The 21008-nt window shown below is 30.3% G+C and overlaps 1 protein-coding gene across 2 annotated transcripts in view; it reads left to right on the forward strand.

Annotated features, from left to right (window-relative positions):
• Positions 1 to 1309: 1309 nt before the first annotated feature.
• Positions 1310 to 21008, forward strand: part of LOC143055427 (fibrinogen C domain-containing protein 1-A-like) — a 72535-nt gene continuing 52836 nt past the window's right edge. The window contains exons 1-6 of one of the 2 annotated variants that reach the window (XM_076228572.1): positions 1325 to 1873; positions 3535 to 3603; positions 10229 to 10300; positions 10496 to 10567; positions 11319 to 11378; positions 18649 to 18794. In XM_076228572.1, the coding sequence (XP_076084687.1) occupies positions 1489 to 1873; positions 3535 to 3603; positions 10229 to 10300; positions 10496 to 10567; positions 11319 to 11378; positions 18649 to 18794 (804 nt within the window). In that variant the 5' untranslated portion in view covers positions 1325 to 1488. Of the gene's footprint in view, positions 1874 to 3534; positions 3604 to 10228; positions 10301 to 10495; positions 10568 to 11318; positions 11379 to 18648; positions 18795 to 21008 lie in introns of both variants that reach the window. The other variant, XM_076228571.1, reaches the window with a different exon arrangement.

A 21008-nucleotide genomic window follows, 5' to 3' on the forward strand; every position in this document is an offset into this window, starting at 1 on the left:
TGTGCGGTTAGTTAATTGTCTACAAATAAGGATAACGAAACATAATGAAACGACATCTGTGAGACCCGAACAGTGTCTAACCCATGTAAATATTAATGTATTGTTCACGTTATTTAAATCCTGTTTATACAAATAAACTCAACATAGATACAAGGATTGAAATTTAGAATTTGCGCTAGACGCCCGTTTTACCGTCAGAATCAGAGATCATATTTGGTTTCAGCAGTCAAATATAATTGCAGAAGATGTATTTTTGAACCAAGTAATGACACTCCCCCTTTTCTACAAACCGTATTTGTTCAACAGCTGTTTTTAATTAGCAGATAATGAATAAATATTACAAATAGAAAAAAAGCCTTTTTGATTTTTTACGAGATAATTAAGCTGGTTCCATAGTCGGATCGTTTAGTATTGTACGAAAAGTGCAATACAAGTCAAGCATGTCAAGGATATCAGTTTCCTTTACAGAGTTGTCAGTGGTCATATAAGGTTTAAGTGATGGAAAAATAGTTCTGATGCTGTTTGGGACACGTTCAATGTACAATTTGCATACCATTAAATAAAACAAAAGCTAAAAATATAAGATAAATACAGGAAACAGTGTGATATTGATTCATCCTCAGAAATACTCAAATATAAAGGAAACATATTTGTCTAGTACTTTATGGTTGTTCCTCAAACGACAAATAAACAAGTATTTAAAATGCAAAGTTTGCCACTTATTGCTTATGATATAGTATCTAAGGTTACTGGTCAAACGCTACCTTATGCAGTTAGTTAATTGCCTAAAAATAAGGGTAATGAAACACATGGAATGACATCTGTAAGACCCAAACAGTGTCCAACCCATCATGTAAAAAATGTATGTATTATGCAAGTTATTGAAATCCTGCATATACAAATAAACTCATTATAGATGTATTCCATGAAATTTAGTATTGACGTCAAACGCGCTTTTCGTCTAGTAAAAACTTATCAGTAACGGTCGAATCTGAAACAAATTAATAATACCAAATGAAATACGATTTTTTGCAAAATACAGCTAAGGTCACCTATTTAGGAGGAATTTTTACCATCCGACGAAAAATACACTCAAACATTATGTTAGTTTTACGACTGAAATAAGGTAATGCTATCATTGTTTTGAGATAAGACCTTTTTTCACAGTGATTCATTTTAAATACTGTAAAGTTCAGCAAATCTTAATCACCTTTATTTTCTCTAAGACATATCACGATCATTTACTTATCTGTATGTAAAGAGATAAACGTTTACAAGAGGTTTTAATTACTTGTTATCATTTTATTCATCAGAGAAACTGCAGCTGTTTCTAGTTTTGTGAAAAATATAAATACATAAAGGGAATAGACTTGCACTGTTTCTGAATTTTATTTTTGTAAGTTTTATAAAGTGAAGATAGTAAGTGCTTATTTTATATACTTAAAGAGTAGGATTCAGAAAAAAATACCTCGATAATCACTTGGGATAATGACGTGCTATAGGACATTAAATGTAATTGTTATAGTAGTTGCTTCCTGTTTAGTCTGGTCTGGTGATATATATGTAACAGCATCAGGAGCAGTCACCAAAGATTCCGGGCCATTGTCTATTCCTCTGATAAACGACAAAGGAGCACCTCTGGTTGCCATGCTAGATGCCAATACCATTAACCGGAAAATAAAAGTTTACATCAGAACACTTATGAGGGAAACGATTCAAAATGCTGTGCAAGAACAAATAAAGGATATCTTTAAAACATCATTTGACGAAAACTCGACCATAAACTTTATCAGAAATATGACCATGCAGGGAATAAATGATATTTTAAAGGAGCAAGGACAAGTGAAACTGTTAGATTCTATTAGGAATGAAGGTACCTATAATATTATTATCTTTATCGGAAACAAAATGGCAGTCATACCATATCTCCTTATTTTTATATCAATTTACTTCAAGAATGATAAACATAAGCACTGTGTTATTTAAAACTTTATTGATATGATTACTTCCTCTACATTTTTACTTGAAAATAATCGATGATGTAATACTAAACTACGATACAAAGATGACTTTTATGTCCTAGTATTACTTATCCGTTATAAGATGGTGACGTGTTTTTGTCACCATTGTGTGCATTTTAACTTACAGACATCTCATACGTTTAAGTATTTTACATTCTTATCTTTTATCGGCATATTCTATATATACAAAGTACATTGTCCTTGTCACCAAAGTGTGGATTTTGTATATTTCAATTTGCTCGATTCGCTTTTGTGTGTAACGTGTTTTAACGATAGCAATATCTGTATGACTGAAACAATAACATTAGGGTTACAATATCACAAACTTGTCACCACTTTTACTGTATTTAAGCATCGGAACAAGGACATTATTCGTAAATATAAATTAACTTACAGACATTTTATACGTTTAAGTATTTTACATTCCATCTTTTATCGACATATTCTATACAAAGTACCAACGTGTTATCATTCACCAGCTAATGAAACTTTTGAACCTTCAAACATATTTATTTGTAAGGGATATTGCTACTATACTGCTGTCAAGTTATTAAAGATGTAATTTTTGGAACAATATTCGTTTACTCATAGGTTCTTAGCCCCGGAAATACAGAAATAAAACCGGTTCTTTGTAAGATCCGGATTATGTTCTTCTCGTATTATTTATGATGGGCTTCATATTAGAGCACTTACGATATGAATTGTATTGCTTTCTATATGATGAGGACAATATATTTCGATCTATAAAATTAAGGTCTGGAGCTGACTTGTCAATAACAACTTCTATTCCGTTTTCGTTTTAATGTAGATCAGTGTCATATTAGTTTTATCTGTTAACTATTCTCTCATCGAACTGATACTTGTTTTAATCTGAGTTCTATTGCGCGTATTGCTGTGCGTTTGTTTATTTAATCTTACTTAGACGAATTGGGGAGGTATGATAGCTTACAAAACTAGATTAACCTCGACACTTATTTCACCTTTCTCACGCCTTAAAAAAACTCTACGGTTTATATGTCCTGTATATTTTAAAAACTTTGGTCCATTCAATTGTTTCGGTGTGTAGAGTGGCTTCTATTTAGCCGAACTTGTATACATTATTGATTCGGGGTTATCATTAGCTCGCCTCCGTGTGCCGGAAGTTTTTGTTGGTTGAAGACCCACAAATGGTAAGGAGCATACCTCTTAGTTTCAGTAGAATCGTTTAACTCGATTTCTCTTGGATGAATGAAATGCAAGCAATTACTGTAATGCAAGTCATTTAGGTAACAGAGCATCTTCACTATATCAAAAAGTCAAATTAAAGAACTAAGCATGTGGTGTCTTCTTCTAGAAGGTGAGAATGTTTTGTTAGAATTTCTTCGGTATATGCAAAAAGGGATATCACATTTTATATCTACATAAATGTTCAAATAATGTTTCATTTAGCATCATCATCAACAAACGACAATAACTGATAATTCATCAACAAAACATACAAACAGGAACTTGTTTTTTTCATTTTCTTTTGTAGAAATAAATGAGGCGCTAAAATCATCTGACAAGGATTCAATGGTGGAGAATATTATGTATGAATTACAAGGTCAGTTGCTAATTTTGTTTTTTTAAATTACTAGTTCAAACGTATTTACAGGTTTTGAATGTATGCTACTCTTTTTGTTCTGCATTTGAACGACTAACTCACAGGGAATTAATAAACAATTATGCAATGCACAAAAAAAATATAATAATCAGCATTTCGTGCCAGAACCCTCGAAAACACCTGTTGTTTGTTTTTGACCATTTAAACATACCTATTCAGTAATAGTTATACACCGAGGGAAAGGTGTATCTGGATAAGAAACCCCCTCGGCCGGAGGCCGGAGGGGCTTCTTATCAAGACACGCCTTATCCCGAGGTGTATAACTAACTTACACCCCATTCTAATCTCTATATTGTTAACATTGATTATTAAATGAAAAAAAAACCAATAGTATGTATTGTATTGACAATATCAAACCATGATTTATATTTATTTTTATTACATGAAACCCCACTAGTAACCTTTTTTTTTATTATCTTCGTTCAAAATTTGACAGGTGAGTATATTTTACCAATGTCAAGGTTATTTTGCATGTTCCGATTTAATCCATGAGTTAATATGGATCAGCAGGTCAAGGTTGGCCGTATCGTGTATTCATATTACAAACAAAAAATACGTTATGCTCCCTGTATGCAGTGGTCAATATGGAAGGGTGTGAGACGGACGACATTTTTTTGGCAAGCGTTAGATTTGGTAGAAGAGACCAAAGATAAAGGCAATATTATAATCCAAAGAACTTGCCTGTATCAGTTCAATAATGGTAATCATAACTATATTTTCTATCTTACGGTTTTATAGAAAAAAGCCCCTTTTTCTCGAGAATAAATAAACATTCATATTCGGACCTACAAAGGGATAAGTGTGTCTGCAATAGAAACCCGACTACCAGAAACGCTCAGCATACAAAGATACGGATTTAATACTTTGTTACTCTCTCTTTTGAGGGCAGGAGATGATCCAGCTGGGGTCCCAATTCAAAAGAAAGGGGTGGGGTTTCAATCAGTTAAATACATTGATCTTATAAATCAGGTCCAAACCGCGGAACCCCTACCCCGGATCGGCCACTGGATAACGAGGGGTGGGGTGGTCGGAGAATTGTGATCCCCCCTTTAAAAAAAAGATCAATACTTTAGAATAGAGACATATGACTAGGATAAAAAATAATACTTTCAGCAAAGGAGTAAGTAAAGGATTATTTTTGTATTCAAAGTAGATGCTTAATTTTTTTTTTCGCTATTGGAATTTCCTAAAGTGTTTTTTTTTTTAATATCTTGAAACAATTTGTAGTGAACTTTATTATTAGTAATTTCTTATGTTCATGTTATTAAAGAATAATCAATTTCTATCGTTGCGAATAACAATGAACTTTGTTTGCTGGATGTAGAAGCAGGGGTTTCCAGAAACCCCGCTTGTCACAGCCTGTGGTCAAAATCCATTGCTATTCGTAACAATAGATCTATTCAATTTACATGTGTTTCAAAATTAGAAGCTATGAAGTAGAACAATAGAACTGGGGTGTAATTCGAATAGATAGATAAGCATGCGCACTAGTATGATAGCGCATTTTTGTTTCAGATTTGTTTGAAGTCATGTCATAGATTCAATGAAAAAAATGTAAATCAGATTTAAACCATGTGATTTCGTCTTTTCCATCAGTTAATGAATTGGCTTGCGCTACCTACGTTTTTGTTTTGAAACTAAACATAAAAATTGACGTAAAATCCATCTAGATGACTTTCAAATGAAACGTCGCATAACTACTTATTACAATGAAGTTGATTATAGACTTGCAATTGACCTCATTTGACATATAACTTAATCATAAGCAATGGGTCTATGATGGTAAGATGGCATCTGCGTCGATGAATTCTATCGATGTTCATGTATTGGTGTATTTCAAAATTTTCTGGATCAAGTATATTAGTTGTTATTGGCTTTGAAGTAGTTTGCAGTAACTGAGAGTACTTATCAGACCTGTATGTTGTCTCCTTTTTCTTTTCATTTTATTATTATTTTGTAACGATCTGATGAGTAAAGTTACTAACAAATGATTTTTTGAGTTTGTTCTTATGTCGAACTGTTATACCACTGATAGGGAGAGGGTTTGTGTTTTGCCTTGTGCAGGATCAAGCCATTTTTTCTCAAGGTTGAATTGTTTAACACTTGCCATGACGTTTTTAAAACATGCTATACTAATATGTTTGACAACTGTATATCAGTGATTTGCAATACTTGATCTTACAATGAAACGTTATGACAGAAAGCGCTCATGCATGTTACTATAATTTAATTTTGTAACGCGTCTTCTGATTAGCTGACGTTATTTTGTTATGAGCCCATAGACATAATTAAGTCATGTGACCGTGACGTCATCAACGTTTTTTGATGGTTTTCTACGGTTTAAAATGGAATTTAGAACAACATTATAAGAAATGACTGTAATATTTTTTCTATCTATTCGAAATAACATAAAAAATGTGGTGCACACTGTTAAATAACCCGCTACGCGCGTTATTCAGTGTGCACAAAAGTTTTAATGTTATTTCTTCATAGATATAAAAAATATTACAGTCATTCCTTGAATAGTTTACCATCATGTGAAGTAAACCCGTATAATATTGATCATTTGTACTGATGTTAAAGGACTTTGACTTGTTACTTTTTACTATGATAGTTATGATAATTATGTAACACCTCGTACTCATGGACAATTTAATAGAAAGCACTAATACTCATTTGATTTTATGCCATTAGATTTGGACGTACATATTGTGATGCATTTTAGTTTTTTTGCGAGAATTATAAGACTTTGTCATTTTGTTTGAGTACTTTCACAATTGTCTGTTTTTTTTTTGTATTGCCTTATATGCAATTGTGCAAAAAAACCATCAACATTCGTTTTGATGTTTGTGAATTCTGAAAATAAACCAACAAAAACATCTGAAAATTAATACTTTTTATAAGAAAATACCTCTTAAAGACAAAGCCGCTGACAAAAAGAAATAAAGATCAACATTACTATGCTATCTATCCCATCATTACTTTGATAGATCATATCTACACACCATTTTACATATATAAACAAAGAACACAATCTGAAAACAGGTGCAATATCTTCTTAAATGAATTTGAAAATGTGTTAAATTTCGGTGTTATGTCTCTGTTGTGTCGTAGTTCTCTTATGTTTAATACGTTTCCCTCAGTTTCAGTTTGTAACCCGGATTTTTTTCTCTCTATCGATTTTTGAATTTTGAACAGCGGTATACTACTGTTGCCTTTATTGAATTAAGAAATAATTCATGGGGCTTGCATATATCACTCAGGGTAAAATATTTGTCATAAAGGGCCAACCCGTGGTAAAATCACGATATATTCAAGCCCCATGAATTATTTCGATTCTAATAGGACAAATACGGCAATTGTTTTGGATCGAAGCGCTCTAGGTGAAGGCATTATTTGCCGTTCCCATAAATAAAGCAAACTGAATTAGTGACATGCTTAAACTAGTTATAATAACATAGTTCATAGGTTTGGAATGATTTAAATAATTACTTTACTTATATGTCTTATATGTATACAAGAATGGCTTATATAACACATTCTAATATGACGTGATTCTTTCGCTTTGTAAACAACACCGTGATAAAATTCTCGATATATCTATACTTAGCGCAGACTCCAAGATGTACACAAATGGCTGTTTAAATATGCCTCCCACGTAAATCCACAGGTATCGTAACCTATGTGCACAGGGTTGTGGATTTCGCTGTGTTAACAATTACAATTGAATAAAACCCTACAGAACATTTATTCTGATTCTGACGCATAACAAAAAGAATTTACACATTAGAGAACGGAAAAATGGACAAAAACAAAATAAATTAAAATTCCGCAAAATTCCAGTAATGATTTGGCGCATTAACGTCATTTCAAAACATGACGTCATACGAATGAAAACGTCAAAGCTGAAGGTTTTTCTATTGCGTTTACCTACTAATCTCGGTTACAATTGCATTAAAATAAAGTATTGAGATAGGTGTTGCTTGTTTTCTGTTCTATCGCATTATTGGCACATTTACTGATTTCAGCAAGTCAACATGGCGGCTCCTTGGTTACAACATGTCAACAGTGAATTTGACGGTAGCTTACGATAAAAAATGTAAATTTAAAATTGCAAATGTTGGGTTTACTGAGAAGTAAAAAAAGTAATCACATTTTTCTTCTAGCGATTAGTTAAGAAATCATTCATGCAGATTTATTAGATTTGTTTTACATTTATCGAACAGTGGGTAAAATAGAACAGCCACACACACGGTATACCCATCATCGCTTCAGTTTTTTAATGATCGTATTTGTCCTATTATAATCGAAATTATTCATGGAAGCCAGGATAAAATTCGAATATCACGGCCCAGGCCATGTGTAAATTTACAACAAATCTATGGCTTCCATGAATTATTTCTTAATTTTAGCATCGTTTGTTTACGTTTCCTGTTGTGATGATCTTTGGTTTCACTAGCTTGTATTTTCCCGTAAAATGCTTATATTCCGACCTCATCTTAAGCTTGTTATGATGTCAGGTAGCACATTCACAACAAAAAAATCATACGACGTACGAGTACGATGGCAACAGTACAAACAATGTAACTATTCATATTTTACCACGGGTGTGTACTATAAGCGTATAAAGGACATCATGTTAGAATTATACCTTGACGTCTTTGAAGTAAACAGTTATGGTATATGTAAGCAGTTATATATAGACAGCCGTAGATACTTCACCAATGAATTGTTCATACCGTATAATCGGTTGTAAAAACACCGAAATGTGATAACATTTAAAATAACGACTAAATTATAACACAAATATTAATAACAATCACGAAACTAAAGTTTCCTGACTTAGGACACGCATATTAAGATAGTGGCAAGGTTATCACTCAATCCTCCATTTAACTCGGACTCGTGATTTAACAGCACATATCGTATCTAAAATTACGGTATTCACAAAGAATATCATTGTAAAAATTATGATGCGATATCCTATTTACATAAGATAAGTCAATCTTCCAAACTTAATCATTTTATCCGTGAAAGAATTTGGTAAACCTTTTTTTTTACAAATTTGTAGTTACGAAAACCTCGACCTTACTTTTTATCAGTTGTACAAAAATTAAGTTTATTAAACATGTTAAAATCTGCAATGCGATTACGGACACGGGTCTAGCATGTATAGCTAACACTGTTTTTCATAAAATATGTATAAAGTTGTGTTACATAACGTATATTTAGCATTTATATGATAATAGTTATCAAAGGTACCATGATTATAATTTAGTACGCCAGACACGCGTTTCGTCTACACAAGACTCATCAGTGACGCTCATATCAAAATATCTATTAAGCCAAACAAGTAAAAAGTTGATAACTGATAAATTTTAAAAATGAATACAACAAAAATAAGTCTATCTGTTCTTTAAACAGACAATTTGATTACGCTTATTTTACAATTTTGAATCATTATACACAATTTGAGGTGCAGAAGAAATGAAAACTTTTTTCGATAAAGTATCCTACCCTTTTAATTTAAAGCAAAACGGATGAAATAGTTTAACCAGTAGATATATCAATCATGAAATATAACGACTATTTGATTACAATACCCAATTGCCAGATTTTGTTGAATGAATAAAAAAGGATGGAAAGGCAAAGGGTAATATCTTGAAGCGATTACATATATACCAAATTAGATTATTGCCATTACTGTACGTGTATGTATATGTATATATTAAACTATTTTATTAACCAACTATCAGTAGATAAGTGTTATATTAAAGACAATTTGAAATTAAGATCTCATCTATTTTACTAGAGTGTTTTGAACTTTGACTATTGCTTGTAGTACTGTCACTTTATCAATGCAACTAATCCAGAAACTATTTGACGTATACTCGTACAATCAACTTAGAGGAATTTATTGATTCATTTGCACTTGACCAAATAATACAATCACTTGGAAATTACAATCTGTATAGGAGTTCTTGGAATTGTATTACATATTTTACAATGCTCTTCAACTTCGTACTATATTCTACCTTTTTAGCTTTTGTTAATTCGAGCGTCACTGTCGAGTCGTTGGTAGACAACGCGGACGTCTGGCGCGTATACAAAATTTCAATCCTAGTATCTATAATGGGTTTAAAAATTAACTGACAAAAATAAGACTTTGTAACATATAATTACGTCCCTCATTTTTACACCAAGCTTTTAACTGTATCCTTTCTAAAATTTTGTCGTTAAAACTCTAAATATTAGTAAGATTTATGTGCAAACTATATACAGTCCTTTCCATTATGACATTTCTTTTTAAGAAGACAATAGTGGTGTATATCATTTTCTTTTTTATATACAAATATGTTGGTGAAGAAAACAGTTACCCAATTCACATCTTATTTCTATATTATTTATAAATGTGCATAAGTATAGGTCGAAATGTAAACGTTTTTTTTTTTTATTTTTATTTTTTGCTTAGTTTATACATTTGAAAAAATTAGAATGATATGAAAATATTAATTTGAAAATAATTTCTTTCAAACAATGTATTTGGAAACTTTTTTTATTATAGAAACCTGTCTACCAGAAAACCATAACATCAGTGAAAACGATATAAAGAAAGACACGCAGAATATTCTCAACAGTAAGTTCAGAAAAAACATATAAAATGCAAAGATGTGTTAAATAAGACAAATGTTAACACCAAAAGTGAAAGTTTATTTTGAAGAAATAGTGTATATATATGTAACAGGAATGTAATCAAATAGTAATATTCATACATCATATCACTTTTACAAACTATGTTTGTATGCTCAAATTCTACTGTTGTTTTTTCAAGAAATGGAAGTGTACAAAGAAATTGTCCAAATGAAAGGAAAGCTAAAGGAAGACATTAAGTTGATTCTTACAGGTATTTCCATTTTGTTATTATGTAAACAAAGATACATAACGAAGATATGTTATGATTATACATGATATAACAAAAGACTTTGGTGTAAAGTTTTCAGCAACTTCAGGGAATTTGTAGACAGGCATCAATAAGGTTAACCTATATTGTATAAACAAACAATTATTGATCCAGGGAGAATATATTCAAGAGAGAAAACAAACGAACTCAATGATATCAACAGAAATGAGGCGATAAACGACGAGCTTAAAAAGGGAAAAATTAACGAATAATCGTCAAAATAAATGAAAATGAAAGATCGACATCAGACTATGCAAATTTCTCTTCTACAGCGAGAATCTTACTTTGGCCATTTGTTTTTCATGGTTTTCAAAACCAGTTTCACTATCTATTTAAAGTCATCCCGAAATTCGAAAAAAGAATTCCCGGATCCCGAAAGGATCAATCCCGAGCATAAAGACACCTAATCCCGACGTCCCGAAAAAGGTCCTGCTCCCACTCCCTCATGTAAAGGTGGTAACATTTGGTGTCCCGAAATTATTCGTCGCATAAGCGATAATACCACATCCAAACTAGAGTAGGCATGGGTTGCAATAATGAATTGAAGGAGAATGTAAACTTGTTATCTCTTGGATTTCTACTTTTCAGGTAGATATTTTGGAAATTCGATATTAGATTATTACGTATTGTGGTTAGTTGCGTAATAATCTTGAATTTCCTAACGGCAAAAGAATAAAATATTTTTTTTCTTCAGAAGATGGAGGAAAAAAACAAGTTTCCGAAATTCTCAGAATGTTGACACGGGACGTAAAAGGCAAGTTAGAACTATTGAATGCTTATTAAGATTAAGTTTAAAGTTTAAGATATGGTATAATATTAGATTATACATATTCCCATGAAAGAGTAATACAAAAATATATGTATACATGTAATTTATTTTTGATATTGAACATGTTGAAAAGCACTCATCTTTTAAAAATTCACAATCTATTTAACGGCAAACAAATTTCTATATATCTATCAACTAAATGTCATAACAAAAGCTGGATCACAACTATCAAATGTTTTGTAAACGTTATCCGCCAAAAAAACATTATGCATAAAAAGAGTTATGATACATGTACATCAGCAGTTCCTTATGCTAAGACACTCAGATTAGATCAGGAAAATTCTAGAATCACATTTTCACACAGACATAATCCAAATACTATCACAAATCCAATACTTTTATGCTTGTTAAATCCAATCAAATGTACATTATACACTGCACAAATATTTAATTTTCTTGTACACTTCCTTCTCAATATTCATAGGATATTCAAAATCAAAATAAAATTGTTGAGCAAAGAGAACAGGAAAATCCAGTCATCATGGTTCAGTTGTCATATCATTATGCTTCTACTTTATATCCAAAATCACAGTCTTCATAACGGTGTGAGAAAAATACTCCTATTTGTGTATCATGAAAATCCCAAAAGTAAATTTGCGCAAAATACAAAATCTCTTCTACATGTTCTATGCAACAGACACATCAACCTGAAAAAGAAAATAAACGTAATAATGATTTCTTTTTTCTTTTTCTTAAACAAACATGTGAACAAGTATATGATTATCACACACAACATAAAATTCATCATCATGATTAATGTTGGTTTTAAACACATGATACTATGTAATTTAGAAATAAAATTCAACTGTTATCTATATTATTTATATGTGTATAATTTATATGTGTATAATTTATATGTGTTTGTAAACAATTTCAGTGTGTATATTAACAATATGATATCAACTTATTTACTTTTTAAGCTCAACCTTCTGTCTCTATTGTATAATTCTGAAGATACGTGTATGACGTGTAATATAAAAATAATTAATCTCTATAATGAGTGAAAAACTAAATATATGTTCCTTAAACTGTCAAGGCTTAGGGCAAAAAGAAAAGAGAGAAAGATTAAACCTATGGTGCAAAAACCAAAAATGTAATATTTTATTCATACAGAATCACACTTTATTGAAAAACATGAAAATGTCATAAACAATGAGATAAAAGGGAAACTTTACCATAGTTTCGGAAATTCACAATCAAGAGGCGTAACAATTCTTATAAAAGATAACATAAAATATAAAACTATTAATGAAACTAGAGATAATGATGGAAGAATAATACTCATTAACATAGAACTTGATGGTAATATTTTTACGCTACTGAATGTATATGCTCCGAACATTCGTCGAAATAGAAACTCTTTTTTCAAAAAAGTAAACAATATCATTAACAATAACCGCTTAGGAATATTAATAATGGGGGGTGATATGAATGAAAGTTTAACTTCATTTGATAGAAAAAGTATTAGCCCTAATAATCAAAATAAACCTGTTAACAGTTTAAAGCAACTTATAAAAAAATATAAACTTATTGATATTTGGAGAGAACTAAATCAAAACAGCAGTCAATTTACATGGAGAAGAAAAAACAATAGAAGTGTTGCAAGCAGAATTGATTTTTTTCTAATAAGCCCAGATATAAGACCGCACATAATATCAGCAGACATAAGACCTGCACTAATATCACATACAGATCATCAAGCGATCTCTTTACAAATAAGACTTAAAGCTCAAAATAAAGGCAAAGGATTCTTTAAGATAAATAACAGCATACTGAATGATACAAAATACAAAGAAATAATAATTAAACTAATTGATACTCATCAAGAAAAAATACTCACCAGAAATAATGATCCTCGAGTTACTTGGGACATTTTCAAAACTGAAGTAAGGGAGGTAACCATTGCATACTGCAAACAAAAGGCTGCTGAAAGTAAAAATGAAATTAAACATTTAGAAAATAAGTTAAAATTCTTAAATGAAAAATCAAGTAATTCTCAACATCTTAAAAAAGAAATAAATAATGTAGAAAACAATTTACAAAATTTATATGTAAAAGAAACTAGAGGTGCACAAATTAGATCCCGAGTCAGATGGGCAGAGGAAGGGGAAAAAAACACAAAATATTTTTTGGGTCTTGAAAAATCAAGACAAACCAAGAAAACCATTTCCGCCCTTAGAAATGACCATGGTACTATTGTTACAGACGCGTCGGATATTCTTATTCTAGGGAAAAATTACTACCAAAATTTGTATAAAAGTACTAAACCGGACCCTTCAGAAATAAAAAATTATATAAGTCAAACAAAGATAGATCACTCACTATCCAATAGTGACAGTGAACTATTGGGGGGCAACCTTACATTAGAAGAATGTACAAATGCTTTATTTAACATGAAACTAAATAAATCCCCTGGACTAGATGGTCTCAGTGTAGAATTTTATCGAACATTTTGGTCATACCTAAAAGAATCTGCAGTGAAAGTATTTAATACATGTTATGAAAAAGAAGAAATGACAACTCTCCAAAAAATAGGTGTTATCTCCTTATTATATAAAAAAAAATGATCCATTATCATTAGATAACTACAGGCCAATCACTTTATTAAATGTAGACACTAAGCTTATGGCCTATGCCTTAGCGCAAAGATTAAAGATGGTGTTGTCCAAAATTATTCATAGCGATCAGAATGGATATATAAAAAATCGGTACATAGGTTTTAACATTCGCCAGATTCAAGATATTATAGACTACTCAGAAAAATTTAATATAGATGGGGTTTTATTGTTCATAGACTTTTCCAAAGCCTTTGATTCTTTAGAATGGCCCTTCATGTATGAATCTCTACTAAAATTTGGAATACCACACTCCTTCTTGAAATGGGTTAAAACGTTATACAATGATACTAAAGGATGCCTGTCTAATAACGGCTGGATTTCAGAAACCTACAGTCTGCACCGTGGTATAAAACAAGGATGTCCGTTAAGTTCTCTTATTTTTGTTATGGCAGTTGAAATCCTGGCCTGTAGAGTAAGACAAGATTCAAACATTAAAGGGTTTCAAATTAAACTTGATGAAAAAACGCACAGTTTAAAAATTTCCCAATTGGCTGATGACACAACACTCTTTCTCAGTTCAAAAAATGAAATACACCAAGCATTAAACCTAATAGAAATATTTGGAACACTTTCTGGTTTGAAACTGAATAAATCTAAAACAGAAGGTATATGGTTAGGTAGACTTAAACATTGTAAAGAAAAAATTGAAAATATACACTGGAGCAAAGAACCAATTAAAAGTCTAGGTGTTTACTTTGGATTAGATAAAAGTGAATGTGACAAATTAAATATTGAAAAAACAATGAAACAGACAAAAAAATTAATACTTGATTGGGAAAAAAGAAATTTAACCATGATAGGACGAATAACAGTTGTTAAGTCGCTTATTTTACCTAATCTTACTTTTTTGGCTTCGGTTGTTTCAATACCCCAAATGTACATAAAAGATGTTAAAAAACTTGTTTATAATTTTATATGGAATAATAAACAAGAAAAGGTAAAACGTTCAATACTTACCAAAGATTACACAAATGGAGGTCTAAAAATGACAGACATTGATTGCTTCTTAAATGCACTAAATATTTCATGGGTTAAACGATTAACGGCAAAAGAATTTGCTAATTGGAAAGTCATTCCAACATATTATTTCAATAAATTTGGTAAAAACAACCTTATATTTCATATGATGCCTGACAACATAAAATCATTACCTAATTTAAGTAATGTTCTACCCACATTTTACTTGAACATATTAAAGAGCTGGTATGAAGCATATAATACACCAACAAGTAATACACCTATCATAAATTTTAGAAATATTAGGCAGCAAATGTTGTGGGGTAATAAAAATATAAAATTTAAAGGAAAATGTTTAGTTTACCCAAATTGGATAAAAGATGGTATTATTTTCATTAATGATATAATTGACCAAAAAGGGCACATATCACAAAAACTTATATTGGAGAAACTAACCTCAAAAACCAATTGGATCTCAGAACTTTTAAAATTGAAAAATTGTATTCCAAAAGAATAGGTTAGTACATTAAAATCTGACAAATCTTTGAAAACTTCTGTAAAAACAAAATTAAACTTGTCCTTGATTGTTAACAAAAAAACAGAACTAATTGAAAACATGTCATCCAAAGATATATATAACTATTTAAATAACAAAAATGAGGAGAGACCACTAGGGTTCTCCAAATGGAAAAACATCTTCAATCTAGAATCAATCACTCCAATAAATAATGTGCTTCAATTTACTTTTACCTATTTAATTAATAACAAATATAAAATGTTAAGATGGAAATTACTCCATTTCATCCTACCATGTAAACAATTATTACTACAATGGCACATACAAGAAACAAGTATGTGTGACTTGTGTAATGTGACTGAAGATTACGAACACTTTTTTCTCAAATGTCAATTCTTTCATGAATTTTGGAAGAAAATATATGTACTTTTAAGCAAAATCAAAATTGGGTCACATATTTTTAATTTTAAAACTTTAGTACTGGGCTATAAAATACATGATCCTATGTATAATGATATAAATCTCTTCCTCACTGTCTTATTATATTCAATTCATAAAAGCACTCATATATCAAATTATAAACAAAAAGACATAGACGCTTATACAATTTTCAGAAATGAATTTTTAAACACATACGAAATTAACATATATATTAATGCTAAAAACAGCAAATTTTTAAATGATGTAAAAAGATACATATGATCATGAATAGCTAGATACAATATTTTTTTTATGTATAGAATTTGTGTAGCAAAAGTTGACAATATATCTGAGCACGTGGTAATATACCAAAACAGCATGTTTTGTGAAAATGTACAGAATTTTGTCTCAAAATACTTTTATACACACTTTATCACTTAATCAAATGAATTTCCAACTACAACGTCGAAACTTACCACATGTAATTTTTAACTAAAGTTTAAGTTGTTCGTGTGTATCAATAAAACATATAAATTAATCCGGACAATTGATCAACAAGCTTCAACGGTTTTCATCAATAAGGTTAAAGGTCAACGATCATAAAGTTTTAATCTTTAGAAACAAAACCGGACAAAACTGTACACTTTCCGTAATTATGAAACAATATAGTTTGTAAAATGTATGTAATAACCATGAACTGTAAAACTAACAAACTATGATCTTATATAATAATTCACTGAATAAATTCCCTGGTTATCCAGTGACTAATTCACAGGGATACTCGGCCAACTGCTGTAGGTCGAGTAATTTGTTACAACAGCAAAGAAAAGTGCAATAAAGACATTATTTTATTAAAAAAAAAAAAAAAAAAAAAAAAAGTTTAAATGTGCATCCGTAAAACAATAACGAATGCAAATGGTTAATGACTAGATGTCATATCGATTTATTTGATTTAATTAGTTTTTATGTTGAAAATAAATAACAAAAGTTGATATCAAGTAATTACAAATATCATGATTTGATAAACGTGTTCATTTAAATGTATGATGAAATTTATGTTGAGAACATACTCAACCCTTGTCGTCCAATGAAAAGTCAGTTTTTTTCGCCTCTATTTTCATAGTACATGGCTTTCCATGCACTATGAAATGGTATACATGAATGACTTTTCATTGTATGTTAATTATGAAAGTGGACTCTTAAAAACAGCACTAACGAAGTGTTCAATCCCCTGAGGCATTTTCCTTGGGAAAAAAAGTTTTCTAATTAATGAGGAAGAAAAAAGTTTAAAACAAAAACATTTTGAATTTTGAAAATTTTCGTACATTTTCTAATGGTACACATAATTATATAGAATAAATAAAAAAAAATGAAATTGGGGGTACCAATGTAGTTAAAATATTTAATTTATATCCCGACATTTGAGTGATCATGAATTAGTATTTTTTTTTTCTTTTAAGAAAACAACGCCAGACTACTGATACATAAAGGATTTTTCTTTAAAAATCACAATACATGTTAAGTTATCAATAAAAAGTAAGCTTCTAATGTTGAATGGTCTGAAATCAAATATCTATACAGTGAGTTTTATAATTTAAAAACAAAATCAAAAAGGGGATTTATATAACATTGTGTTTTTTAAAATAACAAAATTTAAAGATACATAAATATTAAATTTTACCTAAAGCAGAATATAAAACAATTTATCCTTTTGGTCCTTACAGACTTTGTCAATGCTATTTCATTTCATCCGTTGATATGACCATTACCTTTGTTTGAGCTTCACTTCATTATAAAAAGTGAACTATTATTTAGGTTAGAATATTACAATGGGAAAGTCGAATTTTGTAAGGTCACTCGAAAGTGTGAATACATGTATGTTCTAAATTGGTCAGACAATACTTGGTCATGTTTTAGGAAGATTTAAGCCCTTGACTCTGACATTGGCTAACATCTTCAAAAAACATGACCAAGTATTGTCTTACCTATAAGTAAATATAGTTTTTGTCTTTTAAAACTCTACAATGTTATAAGACAGCGCCCCGTGTTTAATATCAACAGCACACTTTTTCAAGCTGTTTCGTACGCTTTAAAACTTAGAGTAAATTTTGACAAACAAATATATGTTTAAGTATTAGTTGTGGTTTTTACAACTCAGCAATATTCTAACGAATAGCTAATGCACATGTTTGATTTCGATATATGCGAACAATATTAGTTACAATATTCCTTCACTTTTAGTTTGTAACCCGGATTTTATTTTTTCTCAATCGATTTATGAGTTTCGAACAGCGGCATACTACTGTTATTAAAAAAATGTTTCTTACCACTTAGTCAAAGTGCACACATTTTAGTATGATACTAAACACATCTCTCCCTAAGGGAAATGAATCATAGACTTTCCCAAAAGAGGAAATCCGATAATTAAACTTTGAATTGTATGAAAATTGAGGACTTAAAGCAAAATGTAAAAAATTAGATTATCATCTATATTTTTATCAAATGAGAGGAATAACATACCATTGTGGTACATCTGAGGAATGAGACATTAACAGATTTTTTAATAGATAAGCTAATTGATATTTTTTTTATTTCGTAATATTATTTAGCAAAACGATTCATGAATATATTAGTATCACATGTATACATACCAATACATTTGTACTTTGTATTTATATCATAGCTTCGGGGGTATGTGCGATACAAACTGCAAAGGATTGTTCTGAACTGCAAAAATATATATCCCACTCTGATGTATACCCGATATATCCTGACACATCTGAGGTCAAAGTTTATTGTGATATGACTACAGATGGTGGAGGTTGGACTGTAAGTTTTAAAAATATAATATTTAAATAGATCCTTGTCTGAACACATACACTTTTTCATTGGTCTTCATTAAATGGATGAAATTCTCAATAATAAATTTTAAATCGATTACTGAAAATTCAAAAATTATTGCTTAAAATTACGACAGTGTAAAATCGCAAGAATGTAAAGTCATATTTTGAAAGTTTTTATATAAAGTAAACAGAATATTTCGAAATATGTAAAACTGAAAATAGTCTTTTAGTCTAAAATGACAAAATCGCAATAATGAAGGTCGCAATCCTTATGTATCTTATGTTTTATATATCATTATTGAATCAATCAGGAATGTGACACACACAATTGTTGTTATCACATAAGCAACACGACGGGTGCCACATGTGGAGCAGAATCTGCTTACCCTTCCGAAACACCTGAAATCACCCCTAGTTTTTGGTAGGGTTCGTGTTGTTTATTTTTTAGTTGTCTATGATGTGTCATGTGGACTATTGTTTATCTGTTTGTCTTTTTCATTTTTAGCCATGGCGTTGTCAGTTTATTTTCGATTTATGAGTTTGACTGTCCCTTTGGTATCGTTTGTCCCTCTTTTTCAACTATTTCATCGTGTCTATAACAGAATTAAATGTAAAATGCACGTGCTAATCATTTATGCGTTGTGTACATTCAGGTGATGTTTTCTCCATTTCGTAACCAATAAGAGTGAATGGATGCCTTTACATATGAGTTTTCTTACCTGCATCTTTGTTCTGATATATTTTCATCGTTCATACGATTTCCTTGATAATAAAAAAATATCGCGAATAGAACATTAAGATTTGTGCCAAAATATTTTTTTTATTTACATTTCATATTCAACACGAAATCTATAATATACATCTTTAAAAGAATAACGTGTTATTCATTGTTCGTTAGCCGTCTTTAAGTTATTCATTTTAATTTCTTTTTTGTCATCTATTTGAACATATGTTCTTCAGATGCAGATGGGTATGTTTCACACGGAGAACATCCGGTTTCTGGTTGTGTTATTGTTACTCAGTCTTTTATTTTCATTATTGTCTTTTAGGGGAATTAAATATTTGTGGATTCTTATAAATTCTATATATAACTTTTGGACTATTTTTAATTGGTCTATTTCTGAAATTTATTCTTACATACTTTTGATTTTTTAACCCTATATGATAACATTGCCTATGTAAATTTTAAAATTGTTTGTATGCACATTGAACGACAAATCTATGTGATGTATAAAATGCTCTGACGTCAGACACACAAATCAATGAATGTGTTTGTAGATAGATGTTTTTGTGTTCTTTTAAATTGTTCCTTTTAAAATTGTTATACGATGATGACTGATGCGCTATAAAACCAGGTTTAATCCACCATTTTCTACGTTTGAAAATGCCTGTACCAAGTCAGAAATATGACAGTTCTTGTCCATTCGTTTTTGATGAGTTTTGTTATTTGATTTTGCCATGTGATTATGGACTTTCCGAATTGGTTTTCCTCTAAGTCAGTATTTTTGTGATTTTACTTTTTTGTATATTGTCGTTGGTCTTTCAAAGCTTTTGGTCACTTTACATTTTTGTCATGGCGCTGTCAATTTGATTACTTCTTTAAAATTTGAAATTTCCTTTGTTATATTTTGACTCTCTCTAACAGAACTAACTTGATCTAGAAACAAACGCGTGTATAGCATGTATAGTGAAATTGATATTCTCAAGTTATAAGTTATTTCTTTTTCAATTGAATACAATCAAATCTTTCATAAAACAATTACTATCGATATGAATTTTGAATGAAAAAACATTTGAAACACTTAAATATTCCACACAATTTGAACATACACAGTTGTTATGTTTACTTGCTGTTAATTGTCAATGACGAAATATCTCTCCGAAGAACAATATCTTTAAAAATAATCACTAACTATAGTGTCATATCGTAATTGACAATACAGATGATTATAATTCCAAATTTGATACGTGTGTATCAATGTTACATTGAGTCGTTCAAATAAATGTCTAATTTTTGTAAAAAAAAAAGTATATTACCAAAATAAAAAAAAACGAAATCCGAGGAAAATTCAAAACGGAAAGTCCCTAATCAAATGGCATACTCAAAACCTTTAAAATCTTATCGTTAGTTTCTGTGTGTGTTACATTATCGTTTTTTTGTTGTTGCACATATCAGTGTTTCTGTTGCTTCGTTGTTTTC

The sequence above is a fragment of the Mytilus galloprovincialis genome, chromosome 12, assembly GCF_965363235.1.
Source record: "Mytilus galloprovincialis chromosome 12, xbMytGall1.hap1.1, whole genome shotgun sequence".
NCBI classification, from domain to species: Eukaryota; Metazoa; Mollusca; class Bivalvia; order Mytilida; family Mytilidae; genus Mytilus; species Mytilus galloprovincialis.